The sequence below is a fragment of the Alosa alosa genome, chromosome 9 (genome assembly GCF_017589495.1).
Source record: "Alosa alosa isolate M-15738 ecotype Scorff River chromosome 9, AALO_Geno_1.1, whole genome shotgun sequence".
NCBI classification, from domain to species: Eukaryota; Metazoa; Chordata; class Actinopteri; order Clupeiformes; family Clupeidae; genus Alosa; species Alosa alosa.
In genome coordinates this window covers 2,539,932-2,558,072 of record NC_063197.1, presented here as the reverse complement: position 1 = coordinate 2,558,072, position 18,141 = coordinate 2,539,932, and the positions used below count along the sequence as shown (strand labels likewise).

Below are 18,141 nucleotides of genomic sequence, written 5' to 3'. Positions count from 1 at the left end.
CAGCACTGACTTCCCTCAGACAGTCGGGACTCAGAATATCTGCTTTTCTGGACGACTTATCTCCTGTGCGCTGCAACACAAAGGTGAGTGGCATCCCTGCGATTATGCCCCCGGAGGCATCTCAGACGCATAGTGAAAATATGACTGGTGTGCCTCACAGCACTCAACTGGTGGAGAAACACTCAGAACGGGCTCTCCCCTGGGAGTTGTGTATGAGAGAAAGGTAGTCACGACAGATGCAAGTTGTCAATTAGATCTGGGAGAAGTACGGCAAGGCTACCGTAGATCTCTTCACCTTCACCTTTACGCATTCCCACCACTCAGCCTAAGTTCTCCGACACTCGCCAGAGTAAGAGAGCACAGACTATCTCTCCTGTTAGCAGCCCCGAATTGGCCCAGGAGGCTGTGGTTAGCGGAGATCAGCCAGATGTTAGCCGGAGAACCCTGGCCTCTACCTCTCCACAGAGACTTACTATCTTTGGTTCAGGTGTAAAGGTGTACGCCATTTTCATCTTCCACCGAAGCCTACAATGCCGCCATGGTACCTGACCATGGTCATGAAAGCTCTCTCAGAAGCCCCTTTCGAGCCTTTGGATAGCGTTGATATGAAACACGTTGAAGACGACTTTGCTATTGGCTTTAGTCTCAGCAAAGACAGTGAGCGAAATGCAGGCATTTTTGATTCACCCGACGTGCAAGTTTAATGAGGGTCTGACAGCGGTAACGTTGAGACTGAACCCCGCATTCATTCTAAAGGCATTCATACGTTGGCAAAGCCATAGAGCTTCAATCTTTTCACCCTTTTTTTTCCTCATCAGAAGAGCGGAGGCTATATTGCTTGTGCACTGAAAATGTACGTAGACAGAACGAGAAATATTAGGAACAGCGACCAGCTTTTCGTGTCGTGGGCTCCTCCTCACACAGGGAAGCCCGTCTTAACGCAGCATGTCTCTCACAAGCCAGGGGCGTTCAGCCCCTAGAGAGTACATTCTACTCGGGGCTTGGGCTCTTCTTGGGCATTTTTCCGAGGGATTTCTGTTCAAGATGTATGTGCAACAGACTGCTGGACAAACCCCGACACATTCATTCGTTATTATAGGCTGGATGTGACAGCACTGACCCTGGCGCATACAGTGCGTAGTGCGGGGATTGCAGACGAGTGAAATGAACCCTCAAAGCTAGTCATATCGGACTCTTTTTGCTTTGGAAGGCATGCAATACGGGAGTTGTCCACATCTTCCCATAGTAAGATACTGAACGAATGTTCGAAAGAGAACGGAAGGTTACTTAACGTAACTGTAGTTTTCTGAGAATATGAGTTGAGGTATCTCACCAATATGCCGTTTTGCATAAGTGCACGGGAGAACGCATGCCACTGAATGAGCAAAGAGGGTTGCGCAGCTGAATATAGGTAACGCTGGACTGCGATTGGTCTGTCTATAGACAGACATAGTGCAATAGGTGCTTCTGTGGTATTCTCAAAGAACCACAGTTTCGTTAAGTAACCTTCCGATATTCCGTCATTTTGAACTTACTTGAATCATTGAAAATGCCCACAATCTTTTACCTTTTTGCATTTACATAATCTTGCTTTCACGTGCAAAACTGGCAGAATGGTGAAATTAAAATGAAAACAGAAATGGAAAAGCTGCAAAAATGACTCCCCACCGGAACCGGTAGCCCATTTTGCAGACTTCAAGTTAAAGGAAACTATGTAAGAAATGTATTTCAATCATAAAATGGCCCTGATATGTCACTAGACATTAAGAAATCATGTTCATTTCAAATACTTATATCACTGACAACAGTAGTCCAGCCAGGATATTGTCATTTAAAAAGTGAAGTTGCAGCCCTCAACTGATGTTGATGTTGTCATGTTGTGTTTTGGCCTGATGCGCCACCCTCCACCTATCTACTAATCACAAAGTCAGTAGTGTTTTGGCATCCGGGTTGCCAGCTCTGCTAGTCAGAGGGGAGGGGGAGGGGATACATCGCCCTACAGTAATTGTTGAAATTGAAAGTGATTGTAGTACCAGTTTTGGCCACAATCTTACATACAGTTCCTTTAACAACTAGCCTCTGAAATAGCCTAATAATGAAAGCTGAAGCTTGTGTTATTTTGTGCATTTGTACTGCCTTCTGTATGTTTGCTTTCATTTCAGTTACCCTCTTGTGAGCGTGCGGGTTATCTCAAGTGAAGCAAATAAGTGAACCATGTAAACACAGATATCTGATATGGGCCACTTTGAAATGTAGACCTAAACGGGCAGTCAAAAGATCAGATATAAGCAAAAAATCTGAACTGTGCATCAAGGCCTGCCAGTGTAAACAGCCCATTCAAGAGCGTATTAGGTTTAAGAGTATTAAGTTAAGAGCCTGACTTTATACATGACATTATGATATGACTAACCTGAGGATAACAAACCTGTGTTTCTCTCTGCTGTGCATTTTCCACTTCTATCTGCGATTCAAAATCTTGCTCGGCTTTCACTTTAAGTTGGTGAAAGTCCTGTTCATGAGCTTGTTGCTGGGACTGAAGACAAAAAAAAATCATGGAATAAGATATTACATGCTCTAGATATACACAATATTATAACAATGTGTCCCAGCATGCTTTACTTGCTACCTGGATAATTTCCGCAAATATTATTAAGGTAAGATGAATGATAAGATCATTAAGCTTTACTGTGTTCGGTGGGTTAACCAATGGCATCGCCTGCAATCCAGCTAGTTTACAGCTGTTGAACAATCTCCGTGGAAACTACAGAATTTTCGTCCTGGAAAATCCATTTCAACGCAGTAATCACTTAACGTTTTTCCTTAACTAAGGAAACCATTTAAGGTTTTCTGTGCAGCACCCTTAAGTAAATTCCTTACCTAAGGAGAAATTAAGCCTTAAGGGTCATACTTAAGCAAAAAAAAACAAGGTGCTTTGTGCAACCGGCCACTGTTCACTAGATAGCACCTAGGTTCAAAGAATTCTGATTGTACCAGGAACCTGTTGTCTGTTGGTCAAAAAAAGCGAAGAGAGGTGATACCTTTCACCACTCACTTCACTAACTCTCTCTTATTCAGGGCACTGTTAGTCATACTGTATAGTTCTTGTATTGCACAACTACTGAAGATAAATGGCAAAGGCTTTTAAATGAGTCTTCTCAACTAAAGTACTGTATTTTCCGGACTATAAGTCACACTTTTTTTCATAGTGTGGCTGGTCACTTATAGTCAGGTACGACTTATATATCAAAATATATATAGTGGTAATTTAACATTTTTTTAAATGTTAGTCAGTATGAATTGACATGAACCCTACATGAAACATTACCGTCTACAGCCGCGAGAGAGCACTGTAGGCTTGTGGAATGAGATCGGGAGCTTGGTGAACTTGTGATAATCATGCTTTGTAATTGCCATCTTTTTTCACAGCAAGATTTCTGAAATATGTTGATGGTTATGTCAGATTTGTAAATCTCAATCTGTCCATTTCTTTCCACAAAACCCACCAGAAGTAATTTAAGGGGTTATTTATCAACATTTTCTCTGGGGGGGCATGCCAACGGAACCTCTTATATTCTGTCCCGATGGGGCACAGAGGCTCATGCTTGACACATAACGTTGGGACCCCATGTCGTGATATAGCCCTTTTTTTTTTTTCACCTCTGCCCTTAAAGAAGTCTGTGCTGCCACTGTGCGAAATTAATCAAATTGCAGTGCGTTGAGCTCTCAGGGTCACCTGAGGATTTTAATCATAGTTTAAGAAATACACATACACACACACACCAACAACAACACCCACGACAATGCTAGTGATTTCAATTCACTTGCATGCATAAACTGCCATTCACCTTGAGGACATGAGCTAGGGACAAGGCCTCCTGTTGTGCCAGGGAAACCCCACGTATACGTTCAACATCACTTAGCTGTCGTATAGACTCCTCAATAGAATCCAAGTACATGAGTTCTGCTGCCATGCGCTGTTGTAAAGCACCTGGAGCACACTGCAGCCCACCTAGGAGAGACAGAGAATGAGACATCATCAACATTCCATTTTCATTTTAAAACATTTTAAAACTTTAAAGCTTTTCGTCCACACAAGTGTATTCAGCTTTGTAATAGAAACACACTGTGTCCATACTTCACTCGGAAAACACACATCGCAAAACAAACTGTATTGGATAAAACGCTAAAATAATTGTTTGCATGTAGCATTTAATAGTTTTGGGTATTTTGGCGACTCTAGAGCTCCCCCTAGTCACGGAATATTTATATTTTACCTTGCTGTTGTAAACACTTCTCACAGCTTGGGCCCTACCCCCTGCACACAGTGTATGCACATTAGTTTTGGAGCTGAAGGACTAGCAACAGGCAAAGACAATCTCCAGAAAGCTATATCTACTGACCGGATAATGTTTCACGATTCTAGCAAGATGTTTCAGTCACCGTCAAATTGCAAGGATGGTTTTCCGGCCTGCCAGCTATGCTAGGTGCACGATTCTCCCCATTACAAGTTTGTTTACCATTGAAATGCCTTTGAATTTGTTATATAAAGGTATACAGTGCTGCTTTAACTAACAGTTGTCAGCAAAGACAAGTAACCAAAACTTGTCATTTGATATCCACGTCTGTAGTGTTGGTCTTTACACAGCTGATTTTTTCTGGGAAAAGAATCATACATGTACTTTTTATAGTATATTTATGGTAAATGTGGAGACAATGAGGGGACAATGAGATACTATAATGTTCAATGTAAGTGGATTTTTTGTTGGTAGGCTGTTGCTTGGTTTTATGCTGATACCCAGGGGGCAAAAGGGGTTTTACAGACATGGAATTTTGTAAAAGGTTGTGACCCAGAAATGATGTCTAGGACCTTCAAGGATCATAACCTGGTCAACTAACTACTTGAAACCTACAGCGAGGGTCCAAACAATGCAAATGCTGCTTTTAACACGCAATCATACTAGCATGGTCAAATTCTGTAATCTGTATGATATCTACACAATAGTTTATGCTAGAAACAAAAAGAGCACACCTATTAAAAGAGTGGAATATAAATGTTCATATGCATTCTGCATGTAATGCAATCGAAGATGCACTTAAAATATTATAATTATAAAACATTATATTGTAGTCAGTCACATTTTCTTCCACTTCTTTGACATGAATTATCAAAAAACAAAACTTTGAAAATATGTTTTATTAGGATGAACTAGTTTCACTTACCACATAGCAATTATGGCCCATCAAACATCATAACCATTTCACTCTAAGTGACCATAGCCTATCCAATGTAAGTTTCACTAGCCTACCTGCAAAAGTATCGCAGTTTGTTAGCCTAATTGATGTTTATAGTTATGGTTCTGGTATATATTTTGTTTGCATATTTATTTAACTTAATGCAATGTCTATTAATTGCACAAGTCATTTTCTTTTTTAAAACAAAAAAAAAAGATGTCAGGGGCGCAGTAGGTGCGGGAGTAGGCCTAAGAATATGCGAGTGTGCAGGAGCGCACACAGAAGACATTTATTTCCATTCCAATAACTTCACACATTACATTTCCGTTTGCACGTTTCTTTGTCTCGTTTTCCTACTGTTTAGTTTTTCTCCTCAAACTTGAACTGCTCCATTTCTTATCCTGGACTGCCACCTACTGGATAGAAAAGGCGGTTACACTCTACTTGACAGTATCAACATAAAAATGACATGACACTGTCATGAACATGTCATAAACAAGTCATAAACATTTATGACATAACGCTACTGCTCCATTTCTTATCCTGGACTGCCACCTGTCGTTACTTGACAGTATCGACATAAAAGTGACATGTCACTGTCATGAACGTGTCATAAACAAGTCATAAACGTTTATGACATAACGCTTCTGTTATTAAATGACATTCGTTTTTTGCCATAAGATTCTAGATTTCTTTTATTACATCTCATTATAGGTTTATAATAGAGTAAAATTCGTTGTGTTTTTTTTTCTCCTCAAAAAATAAATAAATGAAAGGGTGTGTGTGTGTGTAGGAAAAAAAAAAGGTGCCTTGTCTTCAGCATGAGTTCAGCAATCTAATTGCTTGGTGAAAGAAACTACTTCGGAGTCTGGTGGTACGAGCTTTCAAGCTTCTATATTGTTTGCCAGATGGTAATAGCTCAAATAGTTCATGGTTGGGATGACTAGGATCATTCAAGATTTTTTTTGCCTTCCTAATGCATCTTCCCTCAAATAACTCCAGTATGGAGGGTAGGTCACAGTCGCATATGGTCTGTGCTGTACGCACAACTCTCTGAAGTGCTTTCCTATTGTATTGAGAGCAGTTCCCATACCATGCGGTTATGGTCCCAGTCAAGATGCTCTCAATGGTGCCTCTGTAAAAAGACCTTAGGATCTTGGGTCGCATACCAAACTTTCTCAATCGTCTGAGGTGGTACAGACGTTAATGGCCTTTTTTTACAGTGTGCTGAGTGTGACTGTCCCAGGTGAGGTCTTCTGAGATGGTAACGCCCAAGAACTTAAAGTCTCTCACCCTCTCCACTGTCTCACCATTGATGTTAATGGCTTCACACTGTTGTTCTTTCCGCCTGAAGTTAACTATCAATTCCTTTGTCTTGGACACCTTCAGAGACAAGTTGTTTCCTTTACACCAATTCATAAGGTTGTTGATTTCGTTTCTGTAGGCTGTTTCGTCATTGTTTGTGATTAAACCGATTACAGTGGTGTCATCTGCAAACTTGATGATGGTGTTGGTGTTGTGTATAGCCACACAGTCATGCGTATACAAGGAGTAGAGGAGAGGGCTCAGAACACAACCTTGCGGAGCTCCCGTGCTGATGGTCAAGGAGGAGGATGTGATGGAGCCCATTCTCACCACCTGTTTTCGTCCAGTATCCAGCTACATAGGCCGCCAGCATTCCTAGACTCCTGAGCTTGCCGTCGAAAGTATATTGGGGACAATGGTGTTAAAGGCCGAGCTGTAGTCTACAAACAGCATCCTTACATAAGTGTCTTTTTTCTCCAGGTGTGTCAGGGAGGTATGCAGTGCGCTGGTGATGGCATCATCAGTAGATCTATTCTGTCTGTAGGCAAACTGGTGACGGTCAAACATCACGGGAATCATTTTGCAGATGATGTTCTTCACAAGCCTTTCAAAACATTTACTCACGATGGGGGTGAGGGCCACAGGTCGCCAGTCGTTCAAGTTGGTGATTTGTTTTTTCTTAGGCACTGGAACAATAATAGATGACTTAAAGCTGCTTGGTACAACACATATGGACAGGGAGAAGTTGAAGATGTCTGTAAACACATCAGCCAGTTGCTCTGAACACACTTTGATTACACGGCCTGGAATCCCATCAGGTCCTGCTGCTTTCCGAATGTTGACTTGCTTGAAAGATTTCTGCACATCAGCCACTGTGAGCATTAGGTCTGGGTCAGAGAGGTGAGAAATGGAGGGGGCTCTTACTGGAGGTTTGATGTTAACCTCAAAACGTGTATAGAACTGGTTCAGCTCATCTGCAAGTGAGGGGTGAGAGACTTGGATGTTGGATTTCTTCCCCTTCAGATCAGAAATCATGTGCAGTCCCTGCCACATATTCCTTGAATCATTCCCTTCCAGCTGTTCCTCAATCTTGTGCCTATATTCTCTTTTTGCTGCTTTGATTGTTTTCCACAGGTCATATCTGGCTTTTTTCTCCAGCTCCTTGTTTCCAGAGGCAAACGCACAATCCCGAGCTCTGAGAGCAGATTTTACTTGGCTATTTATCCATGGTTTTTGATTTGGATACATTTTGACTGTTTTTGTTGGAACAATATCTTCTACACACTTCTGTATGAATCCTGTGACTGTCTGTGTATTCATCTATATCCCCATTTGATGCATCACGGAACATGTCCCAATCAGTGCATTCAAAGCAGCCTTGCAGTGCACTGTCTGATTCCTCAGACCAACAGCAAATGGTTTTGACAGTGGGTGGGCTCTGTTTCAGTTTCTGCTTGTAAGCTGGAAGGAGCAGGATAGAAGAGTGATCCGATTTGCCAAACGGTGGGCGGAGGAGGGGCTTGTACCCATCGCGGAAGGGAGTATAGCAGTGGTCTAGTGTGCGATTTCCACGTGTGTTTACATCTATGTGCTGGAAGTATTTGGGCAGTATCTTTCTCAGAGATGCGTGGTTGAAGTTGCCTGCAATGATAAAAGCAGCCTCTGGATGTAAGCTCTCCGTTTTGCTGATAATCGGCATACAGTTCTTTTTAGCGAGCTCTGCATCCGCTATGCGGTTGAATGTATACTGCGGTTGCTACAACAGCCGTGAATTCTCTTGGCAACCAGAATGGACGGCAGAGAATGGTGAGTATTCTATGTCTGGAGAACAAAAAGACTTGATCGAGTGGATATTCTTACTGTCACACCAAGCGCAGTTAACCATGAAACACACCCCTCCACCCCTGACTTTACCCGATGGTTCTTTTGACCTGTCGGTCCAAACACAGAGAAACCAGTGGGAGAAATAGCATGGTTTGGCGATCTTCCGATAACCAAGTTTCCGGGAGACAGATGAAATTACAGTCCCTAATTTCTCTCTGAAAGGAGATCCTTGCACGAATAACTTCGCACATCTTTTGTCCAAAGACTGAACATTGGCCAAAAGGATGCTTGGGAGCGTGGTCGATTTGCACTGCCTCAGTCTCACTAATACACCGCTCTCCTACCTCTTCGGGCGCCGTCTCGTCCATGGCAACAGTGGGGAAGATGCGTCCCGAGTGAGTGTGGGGTCCCAGTTTAGAAACTCCGGCTCCACATGAGCTGACAGTGAGTTGTTTATGTCCAGTAATGTCACTCTGTCATACTGAATAAGACCGCTTGCTTTTTGTAGAAAAATGAAGTATATACATAGTAATGTTATCAAAAATAGATAGGAAAGATGAGGAGCGAAAAACAAAGCTGCCATTTTCGGCGCTATTGTTACGTAACAAGTAATATATTTTATAATTTAAAATTTATAATCCATAACAAGTTAGGATTAGGATTTGGTTTAAGGTTAGGGTTAGAGGTTAGGATTAGGGTTCATGTGTCATGACAGTGTCATGTGTTTATGTGCAATGTGCGATACTGTACTGTTACCGAAAAGGCAACAACCAAGTAATTATGTGAATAAAAATCTACAACATGTTTGAATGGCCAAAATGGCGAAAATTATAATAAGAGAGAGGAGATGTTGATGTTGGACTTTAAAATCTATAATGTTGGTTTGGCCATTCATTGATTCACTTATCTGCCAAAATTGTTTTTAAGATATGTTCATGTTTCAAAAATTGTCAGAGTACTTGCATAACCAATGCATCATTTGAAAGTTTGTTTTCCACTGTGTCTGTAGATGTGTTTATTTAATTTCTAGCACAAACTATCAGAGACATATACAGTCAGATTAGAATGATGGGATTTGATCGTGACTGTGTAATCAGGTTCACAGTTTTATTTTTGAGGTAGGGACACATCGTTGGAACATATCCTGTGGGTTTTCAGTAGCTTGTTGACCAGGTTGTCCACCCAGGTTGAGATCCTTGGACATCCTAGATTTCATTTTTGTTCAACAACCTTTTACAACATCCCATGTCTGATTTCTGAAGTATTCCCTCTGCTAAATAAGTTGAACCAGCTTAGCTATATGTCTGAACTTATGTTTGATGGAAATTTCAAACACATGCCATTTCCATTAAATGTATGATTATTTTTTGCTTTCTTCGACATCACAATTGTAACGTCTAGTAATTAATAACAACATACAGTAGTTTGCCAACATAATCACATATTTTGAGGCACACAGACATATGTGCAGAAAATGTTAAGTGCTTACCCTGATCATGAAAATAGGTTAGGTTTTTCTATGACCGATGCCAATCTTTAGAAGTCAGGGTCAGCCGAAGGCCTATATTTGGCTGTTATATTCTACCATTCTATATACCATTCTAACAAGATCTGTGGATCTGCTTTGAATCTGTGCAGCCCAAAATCCTCTCGTGAATGATCCTCAGTTTAACCTAAGCAGAGCGGAGCTCAGCCTACCAAGAGCCTTCTTGTGCTGGTGTGTTTGCACTTTACTGTGCTAGTCGGGGGAACAATTAAACAAACTCTTCGGTGAGTGGATAAGTAGTTCTAAGTTGTATTTTAGTATTGTATTTGCATTTCGTTGGCTTGGGTTTTTTATTATTACAGAGAAATGTTAACCATTCCTGCTTCAGTTCCAGACAGGTCATCATTATAAAAGTTATTAAAACCTTCGGGGCTAACCCCTTTCATTTCTGCTGCAGCAGGATGCAGTCCGAGGAGTTGCCGCTTTATTCAGTTAGCCGTAGTTGAAACTAAACATAAGTTTCCCTCACAAACTCTGATTTGGTCACTAGCTTTTCCCAGCTTCTAGCCATTTATCTGCGTTGAGCATTTACTCCATAGATATGAAAACAATTCACACACTGTCGCTGGACACTCACTCGCAACTCACTGACGTCAGGTTCCCTTAAAGGAGCCACACATAGGTCTAAGCTACTGCTATTTTGTTGACTGCTATATCATTGAGCAGTGTTTCCCAAACTTTTTTTCTGGGGACCCACTTTTTAAAAATGACAGACCATCGCGACCCATTCACTTCAGAGCAAACAATCATCCACCAATATTGTTTTATTGTTTTAGGCCACAGGTTCTCAAAAGTTTTCTATGCCCCCCCCCCAAAACTATTCTACAGTAAATACTTTCAAAGCTGTAAAAAGTTTTGTACAAACACACAACCTCAGCCTTTTCTCATCCTGCTTTGAGCACAGTTGTGTTGCATTTTGAGCATCATTAGCGTGGAAAGTTGGAAATGACTACCGAAAAGATACGCCTGTCACGGTATGTTGTGACAGGCTATGTTGTAAGAATGGAACAAGAGGCTTTTGTGCAATAGCCAAAAGATAATGTGCCTTTATTGTATTGTAGAGTTCACAAGGTGGAAAACGTGAGGAAATAATAGCGTTTAAAATGTCCATTTAAACTGTAGCCTAATATAATGTGCTGTAGTGTGTTTTAAATCCGAAATATTAAGGAATGTGAAGAGGTTGCTATTACTTTAAAGAGTGCATCTACAATTGAAAATATCTACAGCCTATGACGCAAATTGAATAGCCATGTCCGGTATACGGATGTCTGCTTTAGTTGACTAGATTTTAATCGGTCAAGCTGAAGAGATGGTGTCCGTTAATGTTTGTGCAAAAAGGCTGATTCATGTCCCTTGCATTTTGCAACTGCGAGGTCCATGGCAGACGCCCCACAGAAATGTTTCATTTTGTGAGTGAGATGTCCACGCTGTCCCCTCTGTGACGCGTTCGCCCCCCAGTTTCAGAGCTATTCTAAATGCACAATTGCACATAGGGCCGTGACTGTAGTTAACAAACTAGATCCTAGTAGAACACTGTTAGCTTTCCTAGCTAAATGGTATAAGTTAGGCCTATTACACAACATAAATTGTGCTGGCGACCCAAATAAAATCTCCTGCGACCCAGTCTTTGGGAACCAATGCCATTGAGGACTATTATGAGTTGTGTCCATCATTGATGGTAGGTAAAATTACTGCAATTAAATTATGCTTATACTGTCCCCAATTCACTTTTCACATTTTTTTTCAAGAGTAATATTATCGGTTATCGTATCGGTATCGGCCACAACAAACCAATAAATATCGGTTAACGTTATCGGCCCTAAAATTCCATATCAGTGCATCTCTATTATATCTGATACATTTTGTAAGCCACAACACAATTACACAATCCCCTTCTATTGTTTGTGCAAGTAGTTGGCCTGTTAATCTAGACTCTTTGCCTCTTCTCGTGCGGCCCGCGGCTGCTCAACTGATGTTCTCACTTCTCCTTGGATTTATAGTTTTTTATTTTTTGAAATAGCCTATATTTCTGGCAAATGAAAATGCTTTTCATAAGTTGATAGTACTGACAATAGTTAGGCTGCGATGTTTAAATTAAAATAATTTTACTGTCATGTTATGGATAGGAATCTAGACCATAAAGAAGCAGACACGTTTGTTTCTTTAGCCAGGTGTAATGCTACTGTTGCAATCAGGAAAACCCTGATGCTAAGAGTAAATAGAAAGAGGAACACGGACATTCAAAAGGAGGATTAATCTTTTTTGTAGGCTAGCATAACCCTTCTGGTTGATATGTCAACGTAACCAAAATAACACTGTTAAAAAATGTGTTTAACACGTTAGTTTGGTACTTGGTATGCCAGACTTAACTGCTGCATAAAGCTTCAAACCTGAACATTTCCCAAAGGCACTGACCTTTGCAAGTACAAGGTAAAGGTAGGATACATAGACGTCAGTCAGAGAAGCAGACACTTGACGGAACATTTGACGGTCACATTGGCATCTTATCAGTTGTTACATTGGAGCATTTCTCATGCTAATAAGTCATTCAGTGATGGGGAATTTGTGATGTGTGTCAGATTTGTTGCTTGCTACACATTCCTGAAAACGATAATTTGTAGCATCTGCCAAGTGTCTCACTTTAAATGAAAAAGAGAAGATCTATTTAAACTGTAGGCCTAAGTCGCTGTTGTAGTGTGGGCATCTTTTTTGAGTTGTGTGGAAATTTATTTTGGCTCTTCATGTTGGACTGGTTAGCCACCCCTGACCTACAGTAGACTTACCTGCAGTTACTACTGGTTCGGCAACACGACTGTTGGGGGCAGGACTGGCATTTCCTTTAAGCGATGAAGACATGGCAGAAGTGCTGTGAAGAGCCCAGTTAGGAGAAGGTGATTCCACAACCCCTCCCTTATCACCAGTTAGGCTACTGCCCTTAGAGCTGGTTGTAGGATCAGAGTCAGCTGAGGGGCATACAGTTGTCCTTCTTTGGCTTGTCTTGCTGTGCACAAATAGGCTGTAAAAGAGAACAAAGGTAGGAAATACTTCAAGAATAAGCAACACAAAAAAACAGATAATTAGTTAATATATAATAATAATAATAATAATAATAATAATAATAATAAAATGTATTTATATAGCACTTTTCAAGCACAAAGCGCTCTACAGACAGACAAACAAACAAACAAAACAAAGCAGAAAACAAAAAAAAGTCATGATAACAATAATAATAATAATAATAGTAATAATAATAATAAATGATAAAATAGTAAAATACCAAACTACAAACTATCAAACACAAACTTAACTAAATATATATAAAAAATGTATGTATATGTAGTTATATACCAAAGAATAACCGATATATAACCAAAGAAAACCGATCAAACCAACATGATCCCTAGATTGTGCTACCAGTTAAGGAAGCCTCAAAAAAACTCACAACTGATCAATCCCTGAATACTTCAAGTTCAAGTTATTTTAACTGTCTGTTTATACTTATAAACTGTATACAACTTGTAGTGAAATGTGAAACTAGTATGCTCTACAAATAGATCAGAGATAAAATAGTAGTAATAAATATACTGCTAATCAGTGGCGGACTGTCAGGGCCTGCTAAAACTACCATTCCTGCAGGTCTAACTGTTTTCAAACTGATGAAAAAAGCATGGGATCGTTTAATATTGTGTGAGTTTACCATTTATTATTTGGGTCATTCTGTGTCAAATCAGATGAGGTTGTTGCTGCACTGTCTCAGATTTTGTTCAAACCTTGTCTATATCAAGAATGGGTCCCATAACTAAGGCCTGTAAAATATTTCTGTTCAAATCCTGTCTTCATATTATTTTCAGCCCTTGGAATTACTTCAGTTTTACAGGCTGAAAATCACATTTTCTGGCAATCATTGTTTGGGCATTATTATAATGACAAGTATTATTCATAGACAGCCCAAACTTTGTAGGGTGGAAGACAAACTTGTTCTCAGCATAATTGAACCATTAAAAGTACGACATTCCCATTCATTGTCTCCAAGGCACTAGATTGGGGGGAAAAAAGTGCAAAAAGTGTGACATTGAGGGCAGTATAGACTTGTTTCTGTACGCATTTGGTATCAATCATTATTTATTTCTTTACATACTATATTTGATTAATGTTGTACCGATATTCTCCACATATAATGGGCTTGAAGATTTCAAGGATTAAACAAAGGGAGGTTTTTTTCATAGAATTAAAATTGTATTTGGGGTAGCTAGTAGGCACTTGAGAATATATGTTAAAGTAGCTCAGTGTATGGCATTTAGTGTACAAAGTAAATGCCCCCCCCCCTTTAGTCCTATGAACATTACCAGAAAATGCAATCACATATTGTTTTATCCTTAATATCGTCACATGCATTTGTTGCAAAGACTTCAAATATTGGCTCAACATTAATAAAGTATTGTACTTACAGACAAAATAATGATAGGTGCAATGTAGATACAAAATAATGAGTTTATAAGACCCTCAATATCACCAGTTTTGCACTTTTTTCCATATCTTATATAAAACTAATGGGCATGCAGTACAAACTTTTAACTGTCCAATCATAACAAAAACATGCCCATCTTCCACCTTACAATGTTTGGGCAGGCTAGGAATAATACATTTCAAGATATTAATGCCCAAACATGGCCTCCAAGATAAGGCATTTCTGAGAGTGTAAAAATTATACAAAATCAAGGGTGGTAAAATGAAAGAATAAAATAAAACTGGACAATCTCCTGTAGTTTTAATCCCATTGTGAAGGTCGCCATAGCGGCCACACACCGAAAGCATTAACTCCCTTTTTCATTAAATCTTATGTTGATTTTTCATAATTATATGCTCACACATTTTGATGTTTACATGTCTACATTCATGCACCCTCTATGTTTAGCAACACTACGTGGCAACCAGGTAAAAACGTAACACATAGACTTTTGCTTTCATACAACATACAGACTTTATTGCTTAGTTCAATGGTACGTGATTGTGTGGTTGAGTGCACGCAACTTATCAGTTGTGTTCTGTTGTTAATTAGAGTTTGTTATTTAACGCATTTTGTTGATTCAGACTCCGGGAGCTGTGTGCGTCATGGTATTTGATCCGGGCGGACTTCCTGACTGTCAAGACAGAGCGGCACGTTCCGCTGGTTTAAATTATCTATGGCCACATCCTTTTCACATCTTTGCCATGGGGGAAGGAGGAGCCTTTTGTGTTTATTGTCTTTCTGGTTGGATTCTTTTGTGTTTATTCCCAAATGTCTTTGTGTAGTTTATTTATTGCTAGCATTATGTGAGGTTATCGTTTTGAATGTTTTGGTAATGTCTGAAAGTTAATTGATTTTGTTGTGTTCCCCTTTTAGTTATTCATGGTCTGGCCAGTCTGTATTTAAGTTCCCCTTTGTCTCCTTTTGTCAGTTCTTGCTGTGTGTTCATGTCGGAGGTTTGCATCGGAGGTTAATGTTTATTATGTTTAGATACCCTTATTTTGGGCACAGAAATTTATTTAAAAAAGTAATTTATTGATCTTTGGTAATAAAACCATTTTTGCGTAATTTGCAATCCTGGCTCCCTGTGTCGACTGCTCGATCCCTCACACCCATAAAACAAGCACTCAAATGAAAATGTGCATCTGTAGGCTACTGCACGAAGGTGTCAGTTAAAAGAAATAATTAGTGTGTATAGCTTGTGTTTTTTCTAGACCCTTCAGCTAGTGTGCTAAAATGTATTGGTGTGGGGGGCGCCGTGGCGCAACTGGTTACAGCGCCCATACCATATACGGGTCCCCGTACACGCTTGCTTCCGGTCACTCTCTTTACTGTCCTATCTGATTAAAGCCAGAAAAAAAAAATATCATGGTGCATCACAGAAAGGCAAGTGTGGATGATGAAATTTGCGTCATCCGCCCCATCCGCAGACCGTAGGTGTCGAAGTATACTTACTACCTTAGCCTTTTGTAGCGAACACACCTGTTACTTTACCGTTACTGCATGGCCAGGGTTGCCTGGTTCTAGGGAAATCCTGGCAGAGGCTCACATACCTATGCAATGAGTAGACTGAAGCAGCCCCTGTTGTACTGTCAGTGTCCAAGCCTTTAAGAGAACTGTGTGTAGAGTTCCCCTTAGAGCCCTCTTTCATGGAACCCAAACACCCAGGCTCTATGACTGCAGACCAGTCATCTCGCAAACCCTCCACCAGTGTGACATCAACACTTGCCTCTGATGAAAAAGTGGATAGTTATATTAGATCAGATAAATAATATAATCAAACCAATTAGAAGAGCAAATCCATCCAACATGCTAAATATTGATGTATTTAGACAATAATACAGAGAATATTGCATCTTAAAGCGATGGTTCGGAGTAATTCCCCCGAACCATCGCTTTAAAGATGTAAGGCATGCAATCAGTCCTTTACTATGAAGAACTGATCATATCTTACCCATGTCTAGGGAACTAGAAGCAGAGCAGAATGATGATGCATGAGATCCCACTGGGGAGAAGGACTGTGTGTCTGATTTCTCATGTTTTAAGTCATCTTGAGGACTATTTCCTTGCTTGTTTGCTACATTGCTGATGCTGTAATAAAGACATTCACAACATAGACATAACAGAGTTCATAACAATTTTCTTAAAATATGTATGTGGGAATGCTGTAACAATTAATGCTCCATCAGGGACGCCTTCATAGCAACACAATACAGGAATTTATATTTTGTTTTTTATAGCCAACTTGTCTTCAAGTTGTCTATAAGTAGTCTTCAAATTAATTTACATACATTAATCATGTGTTCCATCAGCTGCTGCCAGGTGTGAATTTTATTTCAAATACAAGTACACTTAAATTAATGAATTCATGCATAGAGCATATTTATTATATTATGTCCGAAATCCTTGTAATAATAATCTAGCCAAAAAATGTCTGGTCCCTGTCCTATAACAGAAACATAGGCTTATAAACCCAAGACTTCATACTACATTACATTCACCATTTGACATATTTGTATCTATTTCTAAAACTTTCAATAGCCTACAATCACAAATTCCTGGAGGCATTGGAAAGATTATGAAGAAATTCAGTGCATAACAATTAAAATACCTCAAGTCAATCAACAACTAGAAACTCTGAAGATTAAGGTTTGTGTAGTCCAAGTGTAGTTCAGAGCCAAAACAGTCACTGGCTTGCCAAAGTGCACACAATCTAAGACAATATACTCCAATACTGTTCATAAAATGCTACATGAATACTAAACTACATGGCTGAGAAAACTGAAATCTGTTTCAATCTAAAAAGAGGAGATGCATTGACATACCTATGCCTGTTTGGATTCCTGATGACTGGTTTACTGTTGGAGTTACTACCCTGTGAGGACATGTTATTCTCACGATGGCCCTCAGAATGACCAGTGGAGGAGACAGGACTAGATCTCCCACTTCTCCTGTCAGACATTACTGGGTAAAGAGAAAATATAGTGGAGAGCATCGTCAAACAGAGTGGGAGATCCAGTCCCAGACTTTACAAATACAGAATACAGAGCTACGGTGAAGGACTAAAATGATACAAGAAATTAAATGCCAAAAATAAAAAGGGCGAAATTACAGTAGCAATTATCTAAGATGCTGAACATTACATAGAACATTATTATAATTAAAGCAACACCAAAGCACTTTTGTCGCACACACGGTATTTGTTTATCCAGCACCGGCTTTGGAAATAACCATGTCCACAGACAAGGTAGAGTATGTTGAATGATTTTATGAAAGTATGATGTATTGTGACATCAGAAGCAAGTCAAATTTGTAGTTTCTTATGTCTCATTCCATCGAACTACAGGTCCGCTACCCGATCTGGCAAACTCGGATAGTGCGGTTATAGCTGATAGAGGGCCGCAAAGCGTTCGCCCGTTCGCCCTGTTACGAGTTGATGAACCACTGAAATGATTTTGGAAACATTACAAGGACAAAGCTTGGGATTTGTGTAAAGACATAAAAGGGAAACTGTGGTATCCTTCTACATCAAGTCCGGTCAAATTATTCATTATGTTTTAAATCAGACAAGAGGCATTCCTCTTCACTGCTGAGTACTGCACTGATAATAAGCGAAGCTGCGAAGGTGTTTCTACCTTCTTTCCTCTACCATTAAAGTCTATGGCAGCCCATAGAACCGTCTCGTAAACTTGGCACACTCATTGGAGACAGCACCACTAACTGGTCA

The 18,141-nt window shown here is 40.0% G+C and overlaps 1 protein-coding gene across 8 annotated transcripts in view; it reads right to left on the bottom strand.

Moving 5' to 3' along the window:
* cep350 (centrosomal protein 350) overlaps window positions 1-18,141 on the bottom strand; it is a 90,625-nt gene that overhangs the window by 29,250 nt on the left and 43,234 nt on the right. For 7 of the 8 annotated variants that reach the window (XM_048251876.1, XM_048251878.1, XM_048251880.1 and 4 more), the window contains 6 exons: window positions 17,240-17,378; window positions 16,369-16,505; window positions 15,968-16,145; window positions 12,691-12,923; window positions 3,846-4,009; window positions 2,411-2,533 (listed from right to left, as the gene is read on the bottom strand). In XM_048251876.1, coding sequence (XP_048107833.1) covers window positions 2,411-2,533; window positions 3,846-4,009; window positions 12,691-12,923; window positions 15,968-16,145; window positions 16,369-16,505; window positions 17,240-17,378 — 974 coding nt within the window. The remainder of the gene's footprint in view (window positions 1-2,410; window positions 2,534-3,845; window positions 4,010-12,690; window positions 12,924-15,967; window positions 16,146-16,368; window positions 16,506-17,239; window positions 17,379-18,141) is intronic. The other variant, XM_048251879.1, reaches the window with a different exon arrangement.